Below are 26,791 nucleotides of genomic sequence, written 5' to 3' on the forward strand. Positions count from 1 at the left end.
TAGTTGGTGATCCATATTTCCGAGGGAAAAAGCGCTAAAAACAATGAACAAGTAGAAGTGTTGTTGGTTTCTGTTACTTTTCCATTGTTTTTAGTCTTTTACCCTCGGATATATAGCTCGCTAAGTGCCCTTAGTTAATAGGAGTGCATTCATTTGTAAGACAAGAGACCATTTGCGAAAATCCCAGGAGCCATTCACAGGATACGTTCCAATAGTTGTCTGGTACTTGTTTTCTTGCCGATTAAACGAGAGTCCGAATCGAACACTTAGGCAGCACTCACTGCTGGCTCACTCAGCCGCAACTACCCACGACTGTTTGTATCCCCTCTGATATCTAAGAGAAAAATGAACCACATCTCTCTTTTTTTCCTTTGTATGCAGTGGCAGCCATAAGGGGTTGCATTTATTTATGGCAGGGAATCCCCAAGTTTGCATACCCTATTAGTGGCATCGGAAGAAGAGGGCAAGGCAAGGGGGGCAATTGCCTCGCCCTGCCGCTTCTCTCTGACTGACATTTTAAACTATTATAGCAGACAATATGGGAGACAGGGACGGGGTTTACCTCCCTAGCACATCACCCCTCCACCTTCCAAGCAATACAAACTCAGCTGGCTCCTGCCCATAGCGATGAAAGTCATAGCTCTATATAGACTAGCCTTAGGGGTAGGATGAATGGAAGTTCTTAACTTGAAACTTGAGATCATGTCCGGTTTTCAGTTTTGAAGGCGTGAGGTCGCATCCATGGATAAGGACATAGGGGGGCTCCGAATGCGGCCGAAGCGCCACCGGCTTTCACACCCGAACTCCGACCAGGCAGCGTTAGCTTTATATGAACGGCGGGTGCTACGGCCGGGGACGCCCCGGGCACGTGACGGTTAGTCTCCCCTCTGGCTAGGTCAACGAAGGCCACCGCGTTCGTTGACCTAGCCGCGAACCCCCTCTCAGCAAGGCCCCCCGGACAGCCCGACGCGCACCACGTATGGCTACCTTGGGCCCGACTTCCTTCGTTCACCTAGACACCGGCGCGGCTGCGCCATCGCCCCCAACCCCATCCCGGTGTCCGGCCGACTATCCGCCGACCCTCTTGGTCCACACCGACATACGAAGGGACCAAGCACCCCGCTGGGCCAGGAGTGACAGGCACGAGGAGATCGGGGGGTATGATATTGCCCCCGATCCGCTTAAGGCAGGCCATGGCAGCTAGGGCCACCTCCTCAGCCGTCCGGGAATAGCCCATCGGAAACGCCTTTGAAAACTTCTCCTTCTGCTCTTCGGGAGAGCCAGCCAGGCGGCCTCACCGTCTTCGCCTCCTCGGAATCTGAGGCTCTCCGCCGGAGAGAGCGAGTTGTGATCTTTGGCGACAAGATCCCTGACATTGAACGACAAGGGCAGGATCGGGCAGCCCCCCTCCTGATGTTTCCCCGCCGTCTGCACCAGCCGGAGCAACGGGTCCCAAACGAATGGGGCCCGCGGCGGCGGCTTAGGGCTCCTCTCGACCGCGAGACTCCGACAGTATCGCTATGACGTCGAGTCTGCTGTACCCACTCGGCCGGGAAGTCTGGTATGTCAACGGTGGGACCGTTGATACATTTAAACAAGTCGAAGGTCCCGACCACCTCAAGTTGATCTCCCTTCCACGTCACTGCCAGACCCCGCTGCGTGGCCACTGCCGACAAGGTCGCGCGAAGACCTTCCTTGGCCTCCCCAATGTCTGGCAGCGTCACGGACCCGCGTTTGCCAGCAAAGAAGTCGTCAACCGAGATATCGGCCAGGACTGGGTCTGGTAGATCCGGAAAGACACGACGCACTCTGTGAGTGCCAAAGGCACGAGTTATAGTGGTGGACAAGGCCATAGGGTTAATGAGGCTCGGGTCGGCAACCCAAGCCGCTCTGGCCTCCAGCAGGTCCCTGATGAGCGGGTCCTGCTCTGCCTCAAGTGCCTCGACACGCTTAGCAAACAGATCATCTTCCCATGATCCTTGCAGGTCTATGATGCCAGTCAGATTGTTGGTGCAAAGGGGAGTCAGTGGAAAGCGCCGAGTGCTAATACGCGTGGACTCTACCAGACGGTGCCGGACAGCCCACATGACAGTAGCAAACGGGTCATCGTCAAGCCTGGCCGCATCTCGGCCCTCCACTGTTCTAAGTTCGACGGCATTCCCCTTTCCACGGAGAATGAGGCCATACTGCCTTTTGAGAAGAGATTTGAAAGAGAACATGGGAGTTCTTAAAAACTTATTCAATGTCCTCTCTCTGAGACTCAACCACGAACGGATAAGAACAAAGCAGCCTCACGAGCAACAACTGTTCTGAACCGTAATTCGCGTAGATGTACGACGCTACCTCAAGTGCGTCCAGGATTTCTCTGGAACGTCCAGGATTTCTCCGACCCTTCTCCCACAGATCAGATGTCTTCGATATCGGAGGCCCCCAATTTTTAGATTGGGGCCTCCGACATCGGAGACATTCGGGGGATATCGGGGGGCATTCGTCCAATTGGTATACAATATGTTAGGAACGTTCTTAATATTTAATTAGTTTGAGCAACCTATTGTATTTCAATGCTGACTACCGTATATCATAGTTTATTTCACAACTTTAGAAGTTAGCAAATGCAGGTAACCTCTAAGTTTGGGGACACCATTGATTAAATATTGTAATTACAGCTCTACATGAAGCTAATTTACTATAAAGTACCATTAAACCTTAATAATATAAAAAAACTGTACCTACTGAAATTCACAAACTCAAAAAAAAAAAGCAAAATAAATATAACAGTAGCCCAACCAAGAACATACAGCTTCGATTGGTCAGTGTTAAAAAAATTGAAAAAAGTGCCACATTCCAAAACAAAGCACGCATCGTGGCGAGCCCAAGCTGTGCCATAACTGAAACTACTAGATAGCTAGTGAGCTGCTCACATGCACCACTCCATCATGCATGTGCACAATAGATATGGGCTCTGAATTTCTGATTTGCATGTGGCATGGACTGGTTGCACCACTCTGAAGGCAGCTGTGGGCACGCGCATTATGTGCCAGAGCGCATCCTTCAGTATGTCCAGTAATGCTGAGGTGAAGTTTGCCCAATAAGTTGAGTTTCTACATGGCTTCATCTGTTGAAAACTGCTCTGCCAGCATTTTGTGATGCTTTGTGTGTGTTCATCAAATTGAAGATTATATATTTATGTCAGAACCGCTGGAGCCTCCTGCTAAACAGGCGTGTTAGTTTTATGAAGGCAACAAGGGCGGCAGTGGCTCCCCGCCCCTGTCTACTCCCCCATCGGAAAGCAAAGAAAGTTCTGTTGAGAGCTGGGGTCTTAAGAGATCGGCAGAAGTTCCATACCATAATTCCTCGACAAGACAAGTTGCGAAGTCCTTCAAGATCATGAGGGTTTTGATTAGCTCCATGGCAGGAGCTGCAAGAACAGCAGTTTCCCTTGTTTAGTGAGCAAAAATTATCTCCAGCAGTCACACTGTAATCAATAAATTGTTCATATGCAGTAAGGTTCAAGGTTCAAGGTGTTTAATGGCACAACTTCCACACAGCCGAGTGCCTGAGGCAGCCAAAAGGCAGAAGCCCATACAACCAAGTGCTGGCTGCTTCCTCTCTTTCTCCCCAGCTGGAACAAGTTTCTGCACTCTTGGCATTCCTAACTAAGGAGACAATCAGGTCTTTATATGACTTTGATATGGAAACTTGTCATCAGCCCACATGAAAAAAAAAAAAACTGCAGCTTCCAGCTGGAAATGAAGATTTCCACCCGGATTTTCGGCTACATTATACAGCAGCAGCTGGAAATCCCGTTAACAGCTGGAAATGGATGCTGCTCATCCTGGGAATCAGAAATTCCAGCTTGGAAGTACATGATCCACCTGGAAGTTTCCCAGCTAGAGGAGGAAAAATCTAATTTCCAGCAAGAAGTTTGTCCATTTCTGGGTGGAAACAGCCTGGAACCCGGCTGGTAAAATAGATTTCCAGCTCCAGCCGCAGTCGATTTCCGGTTCCATAACACAGCCTGGACTGGAAGCATTTCTATGTGGGAGTGTAAGATGGCGTGCAAAACGATGACACTTGAAGAGGAGCAGCCAGACGCTGAATCCTTGTATCCCTCACCATGGTCGCTGAGCAGGTGGCACCATGGTTACAACTGATCCTCGGCCACAGCAGTAACGGTATGACCTAGGACGGTACCCTGGACTAAAGGGTGTTCTGCTGCGGTTCGGATCCAGCTGTGCGGGAAATTGGCACCTTAGAGATTTCTTTTTCTAGGACAGGGTTTATGCATGTTGAAGCATGGCATCAGAAGTTGAGTTGTATCAAGAGCGTTGAGAGTAAGTGCTCGGAGAGCTTGTCCAGTTAACTTCTTGTCCCAGCATCTCAGCATGACTGTAATCTGTTTCAACATTAAAAATAAGTCTGTAGGTAAGTAGCTAAACATTCGGATGGTTACTAATCTGCTGCACCTCTTCTTTTTGTGGAGTGCATGACGACACTCAGCTTAAGGGGGGACACTACCCAGAAAAAACAATTTCTGCAAAAAAAAGTTGATTTTGAAAAATGCCCTATTTACATCCACCAACATCTAGAGAGTATTCCCAGAAAGTTTCATTAGTTTACACTGCATAGTTAATTTTTTATAAATTATTTTCGGTCCACCAATGCTAAAGAGAAGGTAGAGGTTGGAGTACCTTGAACACATTTTTCTCCGTTCCACTTTTTGGCATAAATTTCACTTTAGGAAAACTATCGTTTTGTTAATACGCAACTTGGATTCATTTCTACGAGTTTTTCTGGGGTGAAATTTAAAGGGGAAGATAACTATGAGCTTGTATTTTTTATTTTTGTCATTTTTCATGCTCAAAAACTAAAAATTTGGACAAAGGATGGAAATCTAAAAAACTGTATTGTGTTTATGTGGCTTTTTTGTCATGAAAGATGGTATAACATAGAAATATAGCTCCATAGTTATCTGCTCTGAACTGTCCTAATGCAATGTAACACATGAAAACGACATATTTATAAGTAATTTCAAAACGATAGTTTTCCTACACAGACACGCCCACTTTCGTCTTTGAACGTTTGCAATTTTTTTTGTGCTTCACCCAAGTTAACAAAAATTGGCAGAAATGTTCTTAACATCAACAGAAACAAGCCCTGTAAATGTCATTTAAATCAGGCAAGTGGTTCAAATATTAACGTTTTTGGGTAGTGTCCCCCCCTTAAAAAGAGCTACTAGAATATGAAGATGCCATCAGTACAACGAGAATATGGTGAATGTAGGCATAACGGAATGGAAGTCCTTGTTACACCTGGTCCACAGATCACGGAAAGTTCGTCGGAGTGCTTTTCACTCTGAATGGCATGCACACGAACTCGTAAACCGAAAGGCATTGTTAGGCTCCTTTTGAATTACCAATGGCTTGTCTGGTATTGGTGCTAGGACTTACCAGATCGACCTTGGAAAATATGGCAAGCTATTGTTGAGCAGTGTAATGAAGGTGCTGATGCAAAAGAACTGTGTTTTTCTGTTTTGTAGCAGCTGTATATGGCAGAACTACATCGTACAGCGCATGAATTATGTGCAAAACTAGCTTTTTTAAGTTGATGAGTATAATCAGTGCGTAGAACGCACACATTCATACATGGATATGTTAGCAAAAATAAAAACTAATGTCTCGTTGCAAGGACTCACACAAAAAGCGGAATTTGTTGAGAACCACATGTAAACTGGTAAAATCACTGCAGTACACTAAAAACAACAAAAAAGCTATTTTTATGTTGGCACACCACGCTTCCTCCGCATTAAATTGTGCATACGACCGCTGCTGGAAATTCTGAGGAAAGCAGTCTGAGTAGCCACAGTCGGCAGCGACCCCAGACATGCTCAACGGGGTGCGAACCGGACCTGGATTGGCCTCGACATCATTGTCGTCGCACCCGTTTCGCACCCAGGCGGAGCCTGGGGCGCTCAGCACGTACTGGGCCGTGGCGGGCAGCTGGGCGAAGAGGCCAATAACAGCTGTACGTGTTGAAGTCTTGGAGAAAACACAGACGGCAAGCGTCGACGAGTGGCTTAACCCTTTACTGCACAACTTTTTATTTTTTCACAATTTTATTCCAGCAGAAGTAGAATACCACAGTTATCACAATACTATCACTAAAATAAATTTCAAAGTTTCGGAAAAATTTATATCGAAAAAAGATAGGTATGTTGCATATTTGCAACAAGATGGAAATAACGAAATATTTATAGCCGAATGCTAAAAATTTGTGAACCAGAGCCAAACTTGTATTTACAGACATCAGTGAGAGATGTGGCCTCATTTGCTTGTGTGATACAAAAGAAAGCAGTTATTCTTGCTTGTTGAGCACAGGTGAGTGCCACACTTAGAGCAGTAGCTCATACAAATGCCCTTGCATCCAGGAAACTTGCAACGCTGTCGCTTCTGACTCCAAAGCACCCAGTGGCCAACCTGAGCATAGAAGTATGAACAGTGAGGCTTGTAACACAGATTAATTCGCCAGTGATAATACCTGATCAATCCTGACATCTTGAGGTGGACACGGTGCTGAAGGACCTCTTGTCTTCTTCAGCTGGATGCCTTGCTCCACGGACTCATTGCTGGGCCTTCCCCTTTTTTCAGTTGATTTTTTCCTGCTTTGCAGAGTGACGTGGCGAGGTCCACCTTGAACTCTGCTAATGGCATTAGCTTTCGTGTTGGTTGATCGGAAGTAGTCTCGGCACTCCTCCTGTACAGCAGCCAGGCATTTACAGCCGTCAAATCGAGAATATGAAGAAAAATACGAAAGTACCATTTCTTCGATCGGAGATGGGCGCGGTAGAGGGAGATCAGAGAGTCTAAGAGATCCACTCCTCCCATGTGCTTGTTATAAGCGCCTATCACCGACGGACACGGTATGTCGCGCCTCTCCTTTTCTTTTTGGCTCCACCTTGGCGCAGTTAGGACAGGCTCTGCCCCAACAAAGGTGGACAGCAAGGTGACGGCTCTGTTGTCTTGCCACCTTGTACACGACAGCTGAATGCCATCCAGGGTCGCTACCTTCTCTTCAAAGCTTCCCCTTCCTTTCTGTTTCATTTCCTTGTCAGATGGCATGCTGATACCCGTTGCTCGGTTGATCCGGACTGTACCAATGCAGTGCACGGTTTCTTTTTCCAGGGACACCTAAAGGGTTGGACAGTTGAAGTAGTTATCGAAATACACTTTGTGGTGGACTCCTCTTGGGATTAACCTGCACAATCGAACAACAATGTTCCCGCTTGCTCCACAGTCAGGCTCTCCTGCACGTCTTGGGGCAGAATTCTTGTCCCGTGTACAGTTCTAGCTTGTACGAGAAGCCAATTACTCCTGAGAGAACAAATACTTTGTACCCCCATTTTTTTGGTTTCTGGGGACAGTACTGTTTCAGTGCACTTGCGCCTTTGAAAGGTATAATCTGTTCATCCACAGACAAGTGCTCTTCAAGCGGTATCAGCGACAACTGTTCATTTACAGCATCGACGAGCGGTCGTATCTTTGCAAGCCGGTCTCTATCAGGATCATCTCTTGGGCCGAGATAGCTGTTGTCCACAAAGTGAAGGTTGTGCTTCAACTGTTCGAAGCGTGTCACCGTGAGGTGGTCAGCTACTTGACTTACTCTGGTAGCTTCACTCCAGTACCACCTAGTGTTCTTCAGCTGAATTATAGACATCCACATGCAGGTGCCTAGAAAAACTTCAATCTCCTCGGCACTGGTGCAGAGGGGCTTACTGGCATCCTTCTGGACTGAGTACAAATTGCTCTCATTTGCAATAAGCGAAATAAGAGCGCCTGGAAAGATGAACTTGAAGTATTGGAAAGGTGTTTCCAACTCTGAAACTTCCTGCGGAAGCTCATTTTGTCCAGTGAACTTCACTGTTTCAGGATCCCGCATCAGGCTTGCATTCTTCCAGATAATTCTTCTCTTAGATTGAGTTGATGACTGATCAGCTGGTTGGCTTGCGGGAGCTTCCTCTTCGTCAGAGCTTGTACTCGCCTCGCTTGAACTGGCACTACATTTTGCAGGGGGTTGGACATCTGGGGTACAAAAAATAACAGCGTCTCGTACAACTCATACAATGAGCAGTAAAATAAATAATTTGGAGAGAAATTCTACATTGTATAGGGGACTATCTTCCCTGGCGGTTCTAAGTGTGCTCTTTGAAAGCGTGAAAACAACCCTACAACTTTGCAATTGTGTGTAGTTACACCTGACGAAGGATGGTCTCTTCCGAAAATCTCTGTCAATAAAGCCTACACTGCTTCTAATTTTATTCTCTACGTGAAAAAAAGTTGGATTTCCAGAAAAAAACATTAACTTACAATCAGAGTCATCGTCACTGCCGGAGAGCTCGCTGTCCTCACTGTCGGAAGGAATTCCACGGCTGTAAAACCGTTTGGGGTCCATTGTGTCTGCTCTACGAAGAAAAAACACCGTCGTGCACGTTGTTGCATCTGTGCAACATAGCTATTTTTTGCTTCCAAAGACAAACTTCGTCGATAATCTTAAGGTTTTTAGTATTTACATAATCAGCAGGACATTAAGTTGAGTCGCAAATTTTTTGTTTTGCATTACACTGTATAGAACGTGATATGCAGTAGTCAAGGCTTACCTGTGTCACTTGTTGAGCGTCCACGTGGTGGCTGTCACGCTTTTTAGAGAGCAGTTTCGCCGCCTGAGTACAGATGGCAGCACTGGACGGCTCGCCTCGCGGATGTATGTTGCAGAAATGCAACAACGTGCGGAACTAGCACTGAATGCATTTTGTAGATGTTTTTATCGTCGTTTATCGCTATGTTGCGAATATGCAACAAGGTGCAGTAAAGGGTTAAGGCTAGGTACTTCTAGCAGAGTGTGTTGGATAGACTGCAGCTCACGCAGGAAGAACTGTGTCTGTCCCTCGTCTATTTTCAGTGTTTTTATTCTCACTGTGTGAAGTGTGGCCTAAGGCTGCAGCGTCACGTGGCGAGAGTAGCAAGGGGGCGTTGCCACTCGCAAGCTTGTGGATGTCTGTCAAAGGGCAGCGGGTAAAGATGTATTTAGGAAGTTGTTTGAGCTTGCCTGTTCATAGTCTCAATGCTCTCTTTAAAGCGGCGTAGGACTGACGGGATCATGCAAGCCTTCTTTTTCGGGCTCTTAGAAGGCCACCTCTCCTGAGACTCCACCTCACAAGCCTGAGCCTCGCGGCTCATCGCTTCGGGACAGGGGCCCGTTCGTCTGCAGCTCCGCAGGGTGCGCACTGGAACCCGATACCCGAGCAAGCTGCCTTTAATTTTCACCACTCCAGGCTTCTTGCGCATCTCGATGAACTCTGTTGACTTTGCGCTTGAGAGCGGCCTTTTCTTCGTTCACCTCACTACATCGCACAGTTCTTCAGATTCTGGAATTGTTGAATTAAGGTGCATTTGGTTATATGCACTTCGATCAACCAGTTACTTATAAAAAGAGGAATGCTAGGGGGGAGAATTTTCGGCATACCTGGCACGTTGACAGTCTGCGCGTGGTAGTAGCCCCCCTTGGTTGTTATGTTGCCGCTCCAGAAGACATTGTACAAAAAGTCTGGGTTGAAATCCCCGCACGTAACGGGGCGGAAGTCTTATATTTCTTCTAGGGACAACCGCTGTCGTCACGGTCTATCTTATATCCCACCAACGCAAATAATTCGCACATCACTAATCCAAGCTCTATGTATAAATGGTACCAAAGCTTCCATGGAAGCTCATAAGGCGCGAATATGGCGGCTCATTGGGTGCAGCGCCATTTGTGAGGTGTGCGGCATTGCCGCTAGTCATGCTGGCCTGCGACGTACGGGAAGTGACGCCTTATTAAAAACAAACAGAAAATGACGCAATTTCCTTTTGACTGCAACATCACGATTGCTCTTCGCTAGTGACACAAAATTTAAATGCCTTTCGCCAGTGACACGAAATTGAAATGCTTTTTTTATGTGTTCTACATGCCTGCGCAACTACTGTCCTTCATAACTTGCTTCATACAAAGTAAAGTGAATGGTACTTAAGCAGGCACATAGAATACGGAAGAAAAACAATTAGACACGTTGGCATTGCTACTTGTAGTGCATTAGACATTGGAATCTATCACTTCCATATAATCTCTTTAGCAAAAGAACCACTTTTTTCATCAGTTCTGGGAACCACCAATAAGTTAATATATTTTTGAAATTATCCAGTGTGTTACAGCACGTCAATGAATGGATGCTTATTATTCAAAGTGTCGGAGGGTTAGGCGAGTGGCCAAGAGAAGGCGCCACCGCTTGGGAGACGGGGGGTGCCCGGAAAAAACAATAAACGCAAACTCGCCGGACAGTACTGACTCCCTGCCCAACCGGTACATGGTGGCATTTTCGTAGTTCTTGCCTTCGTCCTCAGTCAGCTTCAAAGAACAAAGAACGTCCTCCCCTTCGCGGCCCATGGCGTAAACGTGTTTACTTGCGTTTCTTGAGAGCGGAGACGCAACTCGGTGATTATCCTGTAGCGTTGCCATCTCGTGAACCACGTCTTCCACGTGTGCGGCTGGTGAAAGTCGAACTTTTCCAGCAGTTGTGTTGAAATCGGGTTGAAGTAGCTGCTTCCCGCTTGAACCGCTGCTTTTTGATCCGTCATGTTGGACCGGCGTTGTTGCGCAGTTAAGCGTGTCCGCTGCTCCCACTGCTGCTTCGGTTGTGCGTGCCGTGCCCGCTACTGTTGCTCTTATCGCTGACAAACTAAACCACTGAGAGACCTACTTCGTCATGATGCAGTCTGGTACTGGGGAGAGGCTCAGCAGCAAGCCTTCCAGCAGACCAAGGCAGCTCTCATCACAAACTCGGCATTGGCAATGTACAACCAAAGAGACCACTTGACACTCTTGGTCGATGCCTCATCCTATGGATTGGGTGCTGCGCTCCTCCAGGAGTCCCAAGGCGAGCGATGACCAGTTATGCATCCAAGGCACTAACGGAAACTGAGCAACGCTATGCCCAGATTGAGAAGGAGGCACTAGCCATCATGTGGGCTAGTGGCCATTTCCGCACATACTTCCTAGGGCTCCAATTTCATATTGACACTGACCACAAGCCCCTTGTGCCACTTCTCACCACGAAGCGTCTAGATGAACTCAGACCTCTTCTGCAACGTTTCCGCATGCGACTACTGGAGTATGGCTTAACGATCTCCCACATCCCGGTAAAGAAGATCCACCCGGCAGATGTGCTGTAACGCAAGCCACTTACTGGAGCAGGAGAAAAGGAAGCTGCCGACCTGGAGGAAGCCGTTCTGGAGTATGAAGTTCTCACAGTGGATCTGTTACCTGCGTCAACAACACGCTCTCACGTATCAAAGATGAGATCGGGAAGGATCCTGTCACGTCTGGAGTTCTGCTCTACGGGCTGGCCGAGCATGAGAGCTCTACCACCAGAACTGCGGCGATACTGCGAAATAGCAGGTGAACTCGAGGCTGCATTACTGTTTATTGGTCTGGGGGACAACTACAGCAAGTAATATTAAGCAATTATTTACATTGCAAAAACGCGCAGTTAGGTCAATTGATAATTTACCTTGGACTGAATCGACTTCCCCTAGCTTTATTAAACATGGAATATTAACGTTAGACAATCTTTTTTGCCTAAAGGTTGCAATTTTAGTTCATACTCAAATAAACACGAATCCCGCAATATTTTACGAAACATATTTATTTAAGCAAACAAATTACAATTTGAGACACCAGCAGTTTTCAAAACCTAAAATAAGAACTAATTACGGTACACAAAAAACATCCTACCAGATAACCGATCTTCTTAACAGAAATTATTGTGTATTCGAATTAGCCCAGACAATAGCGTCCGTGTTTCTTTTCAAAAAATACCTTACGGTATACTTCAATGTGCCTAGTGTGTATTCCTATTATAGTTCACATCAAAATAGATTGTACATTTTTGAGTGTCATATTTTTATCTTCTCAGATATTGTTTTATTTTTTATTTATGCTGTTTTTGATTCATTTCCTGTGCCCTGCTGCTGAGTGCTGTAACGGGGGTTGGGGACCTAGTCAGGTGATTCGTTTTCGCCTTTTGTCCCAACCTCCCTGACCTGACTGTCCCAACCTCTCTCGCCACGGTGCGAGCTTGAAACGGGCATCGTCCCATTAAGCCCATTTCCATGCTTTAAGCAGTAATATCGTCCAGTTATTTTAATGAATATTTGTCCCGGGTTTCAGCACCAATATTCTAAATATTCCACCGACAGTGTCTTATTCTCTGTATGTGGATGATGTGCAAATTTCAGTTTCTTCTTGCAACCTGTATAGTTGCGAACGTCAACTGCAACTGACAATCAACAGAATGAGCAAGTGGGCAGCCGAAAATGGGTTTCGTTTCCCCCCGACAAAACCGTTTGAGTTCCGTTTTCGCTGCGTCGAGGGTTGTCGCCAGACTTGTGCACGTTACTGAAAAATAGTAAGGAATTACAGTTACAATTACTCAAGGCTAAATTGTAATTTATTACAATTACAATTACCCTTCCATAAAAGTAAGTGACCGTTACCCCAAAAAGTAATCCGTTACTTTCGTGGCGTTACTTTCAAGAATATTGCCTTCAATTAAGAAACAAAAGGAAGAGGGTTATTCAAGTTTTTATTGTTGCAACCTGTCCCATTTGCGGACAGGCGACGGCGGAGTATCGGGTATCGTTAATGGAGTGATCGGACCGATCGACTAAAATTCTCGATTCTCAAAATCGCAAAGCTGTAGAAGTCATCATACATCTAGCCAAAACTAGAATAAGAATTGATTTATGCCCATCTTACTATACCGGCATATATTGCCAGGCAATAGCAAAACATCGTTGTAACAGTAAGGTGATAATTAAATAGTAAATAAGGTTTGGCTCGATATTCTCCTTCCTTTGGTTCTGAACAGGTTGAGCCTCGGTTGAGACGTTGGTGAATAAATAAAAGTTTCCAGTAAATGAATATAGTAATCGAAAAAAAGGAAACTCATAACAACAATTAATTAGAACGTCGGTTAAAACAAGGAAATGTAAACGCACGTTTGTCGTGTGTACCTTTTTTGGTGCCGTTTAAAAACGCACGGAGCACGAATCGACTGCATTTTACTCCGGTGTTCTCCAGATAGACGTCCGCTGATGCCACGGGCAGCGAAGGGCATAGAACGAAGTAAGCCGCGCTATGGCCCCACTCTTGAGTTTCACTCTCTCCCCAAGCCCAGAATATCAAGTCTACGTCAGCCACCATTATGTTTTATTTGTAAGAATATCTGCTTGAGATAAGATGCGTCCTGCTGGGGGAAAAACGGGAAGAAGAAGAAAGGAAGACTATTACCATTTTGGAAAGTGCTCACAAAAAGCTGACTCACAAAAGGGGTGACTGAGATGCAGATAACCTGGCTGGAATTCACAAATGAAGTGGGCCAACTCTAGAAGTTGGACTACAAAAAATTAAGTAGCTTTTAAAACAGGGTAAGGTGAAAGAAACAGAAGAAAAAATACATCCTGTTTTCGAGAAGATAAGTGTGCAGCAACGAACGAGGATGCTTGTGGCAATAGCACTTTCACATATCACATGAATTTAGGGTATACGGAGCATTGTCTGGTGTTGTAACATAATGAATATGGTCGTAGTCACTCAAAACCGAGAAGGACATTGTTAATTCTTGTCTGTGCACTTACCGCCTCGAGCTTTTCAAAGAGGCATACACCCACTTGGTGTCCTCTTCCCGCCTTCGATAGCAAAGAAAAAACAAAGGGTCTAAAAAAAGCGGATATAACTTGACCCCACTCCCCCCCCCCCCTTTTTTTTTGTGTAAAAATGTTTTTTATTTCTTTTTTTTTTTTTTACATTGTTGTTAGGGTCTAAACAAATATAAATTTAGGGGCTTGGTGTTGAAAACAAAAATGGTTTTGCGGAACTGAAGGGTGCCAAGCCTCGCTTTGCGCGTGAGAGTGTCACTGAGCTCGACTTTACCAAAATAAAAACAACCCTTCCTTTAGAAAAAAAAAGTGGGGGGGGGGGGGGGGGTCTTCAATAAAAAAGTAACGGATTAAAAGAAATCCGTTACGTAAAAAATGTAAGGGAATTACTTTAAAATTACATCAGAAAATATGTAATTATTCCGTTACTAAATTACTGATAAATGTAAGGGATTACAAGTAATTTCGTTACTTGTAACGGATTACGTACAAGTCTGGTTGTCACCGGATACTACCTTGCATCTGAATAACCTTACCATCGCTGTAAAGGAGGCGCATAAGTTTCTAGGCGTGATATTCGACAAAAAGCTAACATTCGTACCTCACTTGAAAGAACTAAAACAAAAATGCCTACTATCTTCCAATATTCTTAAGGTGCTGTCACACACTACTCGGGGGCCTGACAGACAATGTCTGCTGCGAATTTATAACTCTAGTGCGGTCCCGGTTGGATTACGGTGCACCGGTATATGCGTCGGCACGACCATCTGCTTTGAGGATGTTAGACCCAATCCATCACTTGGGGCTGCGTCTAGCCACAGGTGCTTTTCGCACGTCGCCCGTGCTGACTCTGTATGCTTAAACGCATCAGATGTCGCTTGAGCGACGCAAACAATATCTTAGTCTGTGTTATGCCTACAAAGTTTATAGGGATCCGTACCAACCTTCATTCTCCGCTCTGCGGACCTCTGCATCACTGCGCCTTTTTGAGAATAAGCCTAGTATTGTTTGGCCCTTGAGCCTTCGGACTGAGAGCATGGCAAGGTCGCTGCACCTTTCTTTTGATGAGCCTCCCTTGTTGAGACAGGCCTATAGGGTTGTTCCTTGGGACTTGGTGCCAATCTCTTACGATTGGTCCCTTTCAAGGTACAGCAAAAAGGTTGTTCCTCCTTTTGTTCTCTTGCGGAAGTTCGCAGAGCTAGGGCAGAAATATAGTGACTATCTCCACTTTTACACTGATGGCTCGAAAACGTCGACTTGCGTAGGGTGTGCAGTTTGTTCTCTCGCTTACAGTTAAGTTAGGCAACTGCCAGCATTTTGTGATGCTTTGTGTGTGTTCATCAAATTGAAGATTATATATTTATGTCAGAACCGCTGGAGCCTCCTGCTAAACAGGCGTGTTAGTTTTATGAAGGCAACAAGGGCGGCAGTGGCTCCCCGCCCCTGTCTACTCCCCCATCGGAAAGCAAAGAAAGTTCTGTTGAGAGCTGGGGTCTTAAGAGATCGGCAGAAGTTCCATACCATAATTCCTCGACAAGACAAGTTGCGAAGTCCTTCAAGATCATGAGGGTTTTGATTAGCTCCATGGCAGGAGCTGCAAGAACAGCAGTTTCCCTTGTTTAGTGAGCAAAAATTATCTCCAGCAGTCACACTGTAATCAATAAATTGTTCATATGCAGTAAGGTTCAAGGTTCAAGGTGTTTAATGGCACAACTTCCACACAGCCGAGTGCCTGAGGCAGCCAAAAGGCAGAAGACCATACAACCAAGTGCTGGCTGCTTCCTCTCTTTCTCCCCAGCTGGAACAAGTTTCTGCACTCTTGGCATTCCTAACTAAGGAGACAATCAGGTCTTTATATGACTTTGATATGGAAACTTGTCATCAGTGTAAGATGGCGTGCAAAACGATGACACTTGAAGAGGAGCAGCCAGACGCTGAATCCTTGTATCCCTCACCCTGGTCGCTGAGCAGGTGGCACCATGGTTACAACTGATCCTCGGCCACAGCAGTAACGGTATGACCTAGGACGGTACCCTGGACTAAAGGGTGTTCTGCTGCGGTTCGGATCCAGCTGTGCGGGAAATTGGCACCTTAGAGATTTCTTTTTCTAGGACAGGGTTTATGCATGTTGAAGCATGGCATCAGAAGTTGAGTTGTATCAAGAGCGTTGAGAGTAAGTGCTCGGAGAGCTTGTCCAGTTAACTTCTTGTCCCAGCATCTCAGCATGACTGTAATCTGCTTCAACATTAAAAATAAGTCTGTAGGTAAGTAGCTAAACATTCGGATGGTTACTAATCTGCTGCACCTCTTCTTTTTGTGGAGTGCATGACGACACTCAGCTTAAGGGGGGACACTACCCAGAAAAAACAATTTCTGCAAAAAAAAGTTGATTTTGAAAAATGTCCTATTTACATCCACCAACATCTAGAGAGTATTCCCAGAAAGTTTCATTAGTTTACACTGCATAGTTAATTTTTTATAAATTATTTTCGGTCCACCAATGCTAAAGAGAAGGTAGAGGTTGGAGTACCTTGAACACATTTTTCTCCGTTCCACTTTTTGGCATAAATTTCACTTTAGGAAAACTATCGTTTTGTTAATACGCAACTTGGATTCATTTCTACGAGTTTTTCTGGGGTGAAATTTAAAGGGGAAGATAACTATGAGCTTGTATTTTTTATTTTTGTCATTTTTCATGCTCAAAAACTAAAAATTTGGACAAAGGATGGAAATCTAAAAAACTGTATTGTGTTTATGTGGCTTTTTTGTCATGAAAGATGGTATAACATAGAAATATAGCTCCATAGTTATCTGCTCTGAACTGTCCTAATGCAATGTAACACATGAAAACGACATATTTATAAGTAATTTCAAAACGATAGTTTTCCTACACAGACACGCCCACTTTCGTCTTTGAACGTTTGCAATTTTTTTTGTGCTTCACCCAAGTTAACAAAAATTGGCAGAAATGTTCTTAACATCAACAGAAACAAGCCCTGTAAATGTCATTTAAATCAGGCAAGTGGTTCAAATATTAACGTTTTTGGGTAGTGTCCCCCCCTTAAAAAGAGCTACTAGAATATGAAGATGCCATGAGTACAACGAGAATATGGTGAATGTAGGCATAACGGAATGGAAGTCCTTGTTACACCTGGTCCACAGATCACGGAAAGTTCGTCGGAGTGCTTTTCACTCTGAATGGCATGCACACGAACTCGCAAACCGAAAGGCATTGTTAGGCTCCTTTTGAATTACCAATGGCTTGTCTGGTATTGGTGCTAGGACTTACCAGATCGACCTTGGAAAATATGGCAAGCTATTGTTGAGCAGTGTAATGAAGGTGCTGATGCAAAAGAACTGTGTTTTTCTGTTTTGTAGCAGCTGTATATGGCAGAACTACATCGTACAGCGCATGAATTATGTGCAAAACTAGCTTTTTTAAGTTGATGAGTATAATCAGTGCGTAGAACGCACACATTCATACATGGATATGTTAGCAAAAATAAAAACTAATGTCTCGTTGCAAGGACTCACACAAAAAGCGGAATTTGTTGAGAACCACATGTAAACTGGTAAAATCACTGCAGTACACTAACAACAACAAAAAAGCTATTTTTATGTTGGCACACCACGCTTCCTCCGCATTAAGTTGTGCATACGACCGCTGCTGGAAATTCTGAGGAAAGCAGTCTGAGTAGCCACAGTCGGCAGCGACCCCAGACATGCTCAACGGGGTGCGAACCGGACCTGGATTGGCCTCGACATCATTGTCGTCGCACCCGTTTCGCACCCAGGCGGAGCCTGGGGCGCTCAGCACGTACTGGGCCGTGGCGGGCAGCTGGGCGAAGAGGCCAATAACAGCTGTACGTGTTGAAGTCTTGGAGAAAACACAGACGGCAAGCGTCGACGAGTGGCTTAGCCCTTTACTGCACAACTTTTTATTTTTTCACAATTTTATTCCAGCAGAAGTAGAATACCACAGTTATCACAATACTATCACTAAAATAAATTTCAAAGTTTCGGAAAAATTTATATCGAAAAAAGATAGGTATGTTGCATATTTGCAACAAGATGGAAATAACGAAATATTTATAGCCGAATGCTAAAAATTTGTGAACCAGAGCCAAACTTGTATTTACAGACATCAGTGAGAGATGTGGCCTCATTTGCTTGTGTGATACAAAAGAAAGCAGTTATTCTTGCTTGTTGAGCACAGGTGAGTGCCACACTTAGAGCAGTAGCTCATACAAATGCCCCTGCATCCAGGAAACTTGCAACGCTGTCGCTTCTGACTCCAAAGCACCCAGTGGCCAACCTGAGCATAGAAGTATGAACAGTGAGGTTTGTAACACAGATTAATTCGCCAGTGATAATACCTGATCAATCCTGACATCTTGAGGTGGACACGGTGCTGAAGGACCTCTTGTCTTCTTCAGCTGGATGCCTTGCTCCACGGACTCATTGCTGGGCCTTCCCCTTTTCTTCAGTTGATTTTTTCCTGCTTTGCAGAGTGACGTGGCGAGGTCCACCTTGAACTCTGCTAATGGCATTAGCTTTCGTGTTGGTTGATCGGAAGTAGTCTCGGCACTCCTCCTGTACAGCAGCCAGGCATTTACAGCCGTCAAGTCGAGAATATGAAGAAAAATACGAAAGTACCATTTCTTCGATCGGAGATGGGCGCGGTAGAGGGAGATCAGAGAGTCTAAGAGATCCACTCCTCCCATGTGCTTGTTATAAGCGCCTATCACCGACGGACACGGTATGTCGCGCCTCTCCTTTTCTTTTTGGCTCCACCTTGGCGCAGTTAGGACAGGCTCTGCCCCAACAAAGGTGGACAGCAAGGTGACGGCTCTGTTGTCTTGCCACCTTGTACACGACAGCTGAATGCCATCCAGGGTCGCTACCTTCTCTTCAAAGCTTCCCCTTCCTTTCTGTTTCATTTCCTTGTCAGATGGCATGCTGATACCCGTTACTCGGTTGATCCGGACTGTACCAATGCAGTGCACGGTTTCTTTTTCCAGGGACACCTAAAGGGTTGGACAGTTGAAGTAGTTATCGAAATACACTTTGTGGTGGACTCCTCTTGGGATTAACCTGCACAATCGAACAACAATGTTCCCGCTTGCTCCACAGTCAGGCTCTCCTGCACGTCTTGGGGCAGAATTCTTGTCCCGTGTACAGTTCTAGCTTGTACGAGAAGCCACTTACTCCTGAGAGAACAAATACTTTGTACCCCCATTTTTTTGGTTTCTGGGGACAGTACTGTTTCAGTGCACTTGCGCCTTTGAAAGGTATAATCTGTTCATCCACAGACAAGTGCTCTTCAAGCGGTATCAGCGACAACTGTTCATTTACAGCATCGACGAGCGGTCGTATCTTTGCAAGCCGGTCTCTATCAGGATCATCTCTTGGGCCGAGAGAGCTGTTGTCCACAAAGTGAAGGTTGTGCTTCAACTGTTCGAAGCGTGTCACCGTGAGGTGGTCAGCTACTTGGCTTACTCTGGTAGCTTCACTCCAGTACCACCTAGTGTTCTTCAGCTGAATTATAGACATCCACATGCAGGTGCCTAGAAAAACTTCAATCTCCTCGGCACTGGTGCAGAGGGGCTTACTGGCATCCTTCTGGACTGAGTACAAATTGCTCTCATTTGCAATAAGCGAAATAAGAGCGCCTGGAAAGATGAACTTGAAGTATTGGAAAGGTGTTTCCAACTCTGAAACTTCCTGCGGAAGCTCATTTTGTCCAGTGAACTTCACTGTTTCAGGATCCCGCATCAGGCTTGCATTCTTCCAGATAATTCTTCTCTTAGATTGAGTTGATGACTGATCAGCTGGTTGGCTTGCGGGAGCTTCCTCTTCGTCAGAGCTTGTACTCGCCTCGCTTGAACTGGCACTACATTTTGCAGGGGGTTGGACATCTGGGGTACAAAAAATAACAGCGTCTCGTACAACTCATACAATGAGCAGTAAAATAAATAATTTGGAGAGAAATTCTACATTGTATAGGGGACTATCTTCCCTGGCGGTTCTAAGTGTGCTCTTTGAAAGCGTGAAAACAACCCTACAACTTTGCAATTGTGTGTAGTTACACCTGACGAAGGATGGTCTCTTCCGAAAATCTCTGTCAATAAAGCCTACACTGCTTCTAATTTTATTCTCTACGTGAAAAAAAGTTGGATTTCCAGAAAAAAAACATTAACTTACAATCAGAGTCATCGTCACTGCCGGAGAGCTCGCTGTCCTCACTGTCGGAAGGAATTCCACGGCTGTAAAACCGTTTGGGGTCCATTGTGTCTGCTCTACGAAGAAAAAACACCGTCGTGCACGTTGTTGCATCTGTGCAACATAGCTATTTTTTGCTTCCAAAGACAAACTTCGTCGATAATCTTAAGGTTTTTAGTATTTACATAATCAGCAGGACATTAAGTTGAGTCGCAAATTTTTTGTTTTGCATTACACTGTATAGAACGTGATATGCAGTAGTCAAGGCTTACCTATGTCACTTGTTGAGCGTCCACGTGGTGGCTGTCACGCTTTTTAGAGAGCAGTTTCGCCGCCTGAGTACAGATGGCAGCACTGGACGGCTCGCCTCGCGGATGTATGTTGCAGAAATGCAACAACGTGCGGAACTAGCACTGAATGCATTTTGTAGATGTTTTTATCGTCGTTTATCGCTATGTTGCGAATATGCAACAACGTGCAGTAAAGGGTTAAGGCTAGGTACTTCTAGCAGAGTGTGTTGGATAGACTGCAGCTCACGCAGGAAGAACTGTCTGTCCCTCGTCTATTTTCAGTGTTTTTATTCTCACTGTGTGAACTGTGGCCTAAGGCTGCAGCGTCACGTGGCGAGAGTAGCAAGGGGGCGTTGCCACTCGCAAGCTTGTGGATGTCTGTCAAAGGGCAGCGGGTAAAGATGTATTTAGGAAGTTGTTTGAGCTTGCCTGTTCATAGTCTCAATGCTCTCTTTAAAGCGGCGTAGGACTGACGGGATCATGCAAGCCTTCTTTTTCGGGCTCTTAGAAGGCCACCTCTCCTGAGACTCCACCTCACAAGCCTGAGCCTCGCGGCTCATCGCTTCGGGACAGGGGCCCGTTCGTCTGCAGCTCCGCAGGGTGCGCACTGGAACCCGATACCCGAGCAAGCTGCCTTTAATTTTCACCACTCCAGGCTTCTTGCGCATCTCGATGAACTCTGTTGACTTTGCGCTTGAGAGCGGCCTTTTCTTCGTTCACCTCACTACATCGCACAGTTCTTCAGATTCTGGAATTGTTGAATTAAGGTGCATTTGGTTATATGCACTTCGATCAACCAGTTACTTATAAAAAGAGGAATGCTAGGGGGGAGAATTTTCGGCATACCTGGCACGTTGACAGTCTGCGCGTGGTAGTAGCCCCCCTTGGTTGTTATGTTGCCGCTCCAGAAGACATTGTACAAAAAGTCTGGGTTGAAATCCCCGCACGTAACGGGGCGGAAGTCTTATATTTCTTCTAGGGACAACCGCTGTCGTCACGGTCTATCTTATATCCCACCAACGCAAATAATTCGCACATCACTAATCCAAGCTCTATGTATAAATGGTACCAAAGCTTCCATGGAAGCTCATAAGGCGCGAATATGGCGGCTCATTGGGTGCAGCGCCATTTGTGAGGTGTGCGGCATTGCCGCTAGTCATGCTGGCCTGCGACGTACGGGAAGTGACGCCTTATTAAAAACAAACAGAAAATGACGCAATTTCCTTTTGACTGCAACATCACGATTGCTCTTCGCTAGTGACACAAAATTTAAATGCCTTTCGCCAGTGACACGAAATTGAAATGCTTTTTTTATGTGTTCTACATGCCTGCGCAACTACTGTCCTTCATAACTTGCTTCATACAAAGTAAAGTGAATGGTACTTAAGCAGGCACATAGAATACGGAAGAAAAACAATTAGACACGTTGGCATTGCTACTTGTAGTGCATTAGACATTGGAATCTATCACTTCCATATAATCTCTTTAGCAAAAGAACCACTTTTTTCATCAGTTCTGGGAACCACCAATAAGTTAATATATTTTTGAAATTATCCAGTGTGTTACAGCACGTCAATGAATGGATGCTTATTATTCAAAGTGTCGGAGGGTTAGGCGAGTGGCCAAGAGAAGGCGCCACCGCTTGGGAGACGGGGGGTGCCCGGAAAAAACAATAAACGCAAACTCGCCGGACAGTACTGACTCCCTGCCCAACCGGTACATGGTGGCATTTTCGTAGTTCTTGCCTTCGTCCTCAGTCAGCTTCAAAGAACAAAGAACGTCCTCCCCTTCGCGGCCCATGGCGTAAACGTGTTTACTTGCGTTTCTTGAGAGCGGAGACGCAACTCGGTGATTATCCTGTAGCGTTGCCATCTCGTGAACCACGTCTTCCACGTGTGCGGCTGGTGAAAGTCGAACTTTTCCAGCAGTTGTGTTGAAATCGGGTTGAAGTAGCTGCTTCCCGCTTGAACCGCTGCTTTTTGATCCGTCATGTTGGACCGGCGTTGTTGCGCAGTTAAGCGTGTCCGCTGCTCCCACTGCTGCTTCGGTTGTGCGTGCCGTGCCCGCTACTGTTGCTCTTATCGCTGACAAACTAAACCACTGAGAGACCTACTTCGTCATGATGCAGTCTGGTACTGGGGAGAGGCTCAGCAGCAAGCCTTCCAGCAGACCAAGGCAGCTCTCATCACAAACTCGGCATTGGCAATGTACAACCAAAGAGACCACTTGACACTCTTGGTCGATGCCTCATCCTATGGATTGGGTGCTGCGCTCCTCCAGGAGTCCCAAGGCGAGCGATGACCAGTTATGCATCCAAGGCACTAACGGAAACTGAGCAACGCTATGCCCAGATTGAGAAGGAGGCACTAGCCATCATGTGGGCTAGTGGCCATTTCCGCACATACTTCCTAGGGCTCCAATTTCATATTGACACTGACCACAAGCCCCTTGTGCCACTTCTCACCACGAAGCGTCTAGATGAACTCAGACCTCTTCTGCAACGTTTCCGCATGCGACTACTGGAGTATGGCTTAACGATCTCCCACATCCCGGTAAAGAAGATCCACCCGGCAGATGTGCTGTAACGCAAGCCACTTACTGGAGCAGGAGAAAAGGAAGCTGCCGACCTGGAGGAAGCCGTTCTGGAGTATGAAGTTCTCACAGTGGATCTGTTACCTGCGTCAACAACACGCTCTCACGTATCAAAGATGAGATCGGGAAGGATCCTGTCACGTCTGGAGTTCTGCTCTACGGGCTGGCCGAGCATGAGAGCTCTACCACCAGAACTGCGGCGATACTGCGAAATAGCAGGTGAACTCGAGGCTGCATTACTGTTTATTGGTCTGGGGGACAACTACAGCAAGTAATATTAAGCAATTATTTACATTGCAAAAACGCGCAGTTAGGTCAATTGATAATTTACCTTGGACTGAATCGACTTCCCCTAGCTTTATTAAACATGGAATATTAACGTTAGACAATCTTTTTTGCCTAAAGGTTGCAATTTTAGTTCATACTCAAATAAACAAGAATCCCGCAATATTTTACGAAACATATTTATTTAAGCAAACAAATTACAATTTGAGACACCAGCAGTTTTCAAAACCTAAAATAAGAACTAATTACGGTACACAAAAAACATCCTACCAGATACCCGATCTTCTTAAAAGAAATTATAGTGTGTTCGAATTAGCCCAGACAATAGCGTCCGTGTTTCTTTTCAAAAAATACCTTACGGTATACTTCAATGTGCCTAGTGTGTATTCCTATTATAGTTCACATCAAAATAGATTGTACATTTTTGAGTGTCATATTTTTATCTTCTCAGATATTGTTTTATTTTTTATTTATGCTGTTTTTGATTCATTTCCTGTGCCCTGCTGCTGAGTGCTGTAACGGGGGTTGGGGACCTAGTCAGGTGATTCGTTTTCGCCTTTTGTCCCAACCTCCCTGACCTGACTGTCCCAACCTCTCTCGCCACGGTGCGAGCTTGAAACGGGCATCGTCCCATTAAGCCCATTTCCATGCTTTAAGCAGTAATATCGTCCAGTTATTTTAATGAATATTTGTCCCGGGTTTCAGCACCAATATTCTAAATATTCCACCGACAGTGTCTTATTCTCTGTATGTGGATGATGTGCAAATTTCAGTTTCTTCTTGCAACCTGTATAGTTGCGAACGTCAACTGCAACTGACAATCAACAGAATGAGCAAGTGGGCAGCCGAAAATGGGTTTCGTTTCCCCCCGACAAAACCGTATGAGTTCCGTTTTCGCTGCGTCGAGGGTTGTCGCCAGACTTGTGCACGTTACTGAAAAATAGTAAGGAATTACAGTTACAATTACTCAAGGCTAAATTGTAATTTATTACAATTACAATTACCCTTCCATAAAAGTAAGTGACCGTTACCCCAAAAAGTAATCCGTTACTTTCGTGGCGTTACTTTCAAGAATATTGCCTTCAATTAAGAAACAAAAGGAAGAGGGTTATTCAAGTTTTTATTGTTGCAACCTGTCCCATTTGCGGACAGGCGACGGCGGAGTATCGGGTATCGTTAATGGAGTGATCGGACCGATCGACTAAAATTCTCGATTCTCAAAATCGCAAAGCTGTAGAAGTCATCATACATCTAGCCAAAACTAGAATAAGAATTGATTTATGCCCATCTTACTATACCGGCATATATTGCCAGGCAATAGCAAAACATCGTTGTAACAGTAAGGTGATAATTAAATAGTAAATAAGGTTTGGCTCGATATTCTCCTTCCTTTGGTTCTGAACAGGTTGAGCCTCGGTTGAGACGTTGGTGAATAAATAAAAGTTTCCAGTAAATGAATATAGTAATCGAAAAAAAGGAAACTCATAACAACAATTAATTAGAACGTCGGTTAAAACAAGGAAATGTAAACGCACGTTTGTCGTGTGTACCTTTTTTGGTGCCGTTTAAAAACGCACGGAGCACGAATCGACTGCATTTTACTCCGGTGTTCTCCAGATAGACGTCCGCTGATGCCACGGGCAGCGAAGGGCATAGAACGAAGTAAGCCGCGCTATGGCCCCACTCTTGAGTTTCACTCTCTCCCCAAGCCCAGAATATCAAGTCTACGTCAGCCACCATTATGTTTTATTTGTAAGAATATCTGCTTGAGATAAGATGCGTCCTGCTGGGGGAAAAACGGGAAGAAGAAGAAAGGAAGACTATTACCATTTTGGAAAGTGCTCACAAAAAGCTGACTCACAAAAGGGGTGACTGAGATGCAGATAACCTGGCTGGAATTCACAAATGAAGTGGGCCAACTCTAGAAGTTGGACTACAAAAAATTAAGTAGCTTTTAAAACAGGGTAAGGTGAAAGAAACAGAAGAAAAAATACATCCTGTTTTCGAGAAGATAAATGTGCAGCAACGAACGAGGATGCTTGTGGCAATAGCACTTTCACATATCACATGAATTTAGGGTATACGGAGCATTGTCTGGTGTTGTAACATAATGAATATGGTCGTAGTCACTCAAAACCGAGAAGGACATTGTTAATTCTTGTCTGTGCACTTACCGCCTCGAGCTTTTCAAAGAGGCATACACCCACTTGGTGTCCTCTTCCCGCCTTCGATAGCAAAGAAAAAACAAAGGGTCTAAAAAAAGCGGATATAACTTGACCCCACTCCCCCCCCCCCCTTTTTTTTTGTGTAAAAATGTTTTTTATTTCTTTTTTTTTTTTACATTGTTGTTAGGGTCTAAACAAATATAAATTTAGGGGCTTGGTGTTGAAAACAAAAATGGTTTTGCGGAACTGAAGGGTGCCAAGCCTCGCTTTGCGCGTGAGAGTGTCACTGAGCTCGACTTTACCAAAATAAAAACAACCCTTCCTTTAGAAAAAAAAAGTGGGGGGGGGGGGTCTTCAATAAAAAAGTAACGGATTAAAAGAAATCCGTTACGTAAAAAATGTAAGGGAATTACTTTAAAATTACATCAGAAAATATGTAATTATTCCGTTACTAAATTACTGATAAATGTAAGGGATTACAAGTAATTTCGTTACTTGTAACGGATTACGTACAAGTCTGGTTGTCACCGGATACTACCTTGCATCTGAATAACCTTACCATCGCTGTAAAGGAGGCGCATAAGTTTCTAGGCGTGATATTCGACAAAAAGCTAACATTCGTACCTCACTTGAAAGAACTAAAACAAAAATGCCTACTATCTTCCAATATTCTTAAGGTGCTGTCACACACTACTCGGGGGCCTGACAGACAATGTCTGCTGCGAATTTATAACTCTAGTGCGGTCCCGGTTGGATTACGGTGCACCGGTATATGCGTCGGCACGACCATCTGCTTTGAGGATGTTAGACCCAATCCATCACTTGGGGCTGCGTCTAGCCACAGGTGCTTTTCGCACGTCGCCCGTGCTGACTCTGTATGCTTAAACGCATCAGATGTCGCTTGAGCGACGCAAACAATATCTTAGTCTGTGTTATGCCTACAAAGTTTATAGGGATCCGTACCAACCTTCATTCTCCGCTCTGCGGACCTCTGCATCACTGCGCCTTTTTGAGAATAAGCCTAGTATTGTTTGGCCCTTGAGCCTTCGGACTGAGAGCATGGCAAGGTCGCTGCACCTTTCTTTTGATGAGCCTCCCTTGTTGAGACAGGCCTATAGGGTTGTTCCTTGGGACTTGGTGCCAATCTCTTACGATTGGTCCCTTTCAAGGTACAGCAAAAAGGTTGTTCCTCCTTTTGTTCTCTTGCGGAAGTTCGCAGAGCTAGGGCAGAAATATAGTGACTATCTCCACTTTTACACTGATGGCTCGAAAACGTCGACTTGCGTAGGGTGTGCAGTTTGTTCTCTCGCTTACAGTTAAGTTAGGCAACTCAACCCTCTAGCAACTATTTTTACCGCCGAATTGTATGGTATCCTGATTACTGTTGAATATATTCCAGAAAATAACATTAACAAAGCAGTTCTGTTTACTTCCAAAGTGTTCTCTTAGCTATTTCATCTTTAGCAGACAGTAAGAATGCTCTTGTGCAGTA

At 45.2% G+C, this 26,791-nt stretch overlaps 2 protein-coding genes across 2 annotated transcripts; both read right to left on the reverse strand.

The window, feature by feature from the left end:
* Positions 1–17,698: 17,698 nt before the first annotated feature.
* LOC121834007 (piggyBac transposable element-derived protein 3-like) lies at positions 17,699–18,889 on the reverse strand. Its single transcript, XM_042287742.1, has 2 exons — positions 18,122–18,889; positions 17,699–18,060 (listed from the first exon to the last, which is right to left on the reverse strand). The coding sequence occupies exons 1-2, from the start codon at positions 18,701–18,703 to the stop codon at positions 17,908–17,910; spliced, it is 735 nt and encodes a 244-aa protein (XP_042143676.1). The 5' UTR covers positions 18,704–18,889; the 3' UTR covers positions 17,699–17,907.
* LOC121833989 (piggyBac transposable element-derived protein 4-like) lies at positions 18,879–20,219 on the reverse strand. The gene is made up of 2 exons (XM_042287721.1): positions 19,950–20,219; positions 18,879–19,663 (listed from the first exon to the last, which is right to left on the reverse strand). The coding sequence occupies exons 1-2, from the start codon at positions 20,032–20,034 to the stop codon at positions 18,879–18,881; spliced, it is 870 nt and encodes a 289-aa protein (XP_042143655.1). The 5' UTR covers positions 20,035–20,219.
* Between the last annotated feature and the right edge of the window lie 6,572 nt (positions 20,220–26,791).

The sequence above is a fragment of the Ixodes scapularis genome, unplaced genomic scaffold, assembly GCF_016920785.2.
Source record: "Ixodes scapularis isolate PalLabHiFi unplaced genomic scaffold, ASM1692078v2 ptg000247l_1___fragment_3__unscaffolded, whole genome shotgun sequence".
Taxonomy (NCBI): domain Eukaryota; kingdom Metazoa; phylum Arthropoda; class Arachnida; order Ixodida; family Ixodidae; genus Ixodes; species Ixodes scapularis.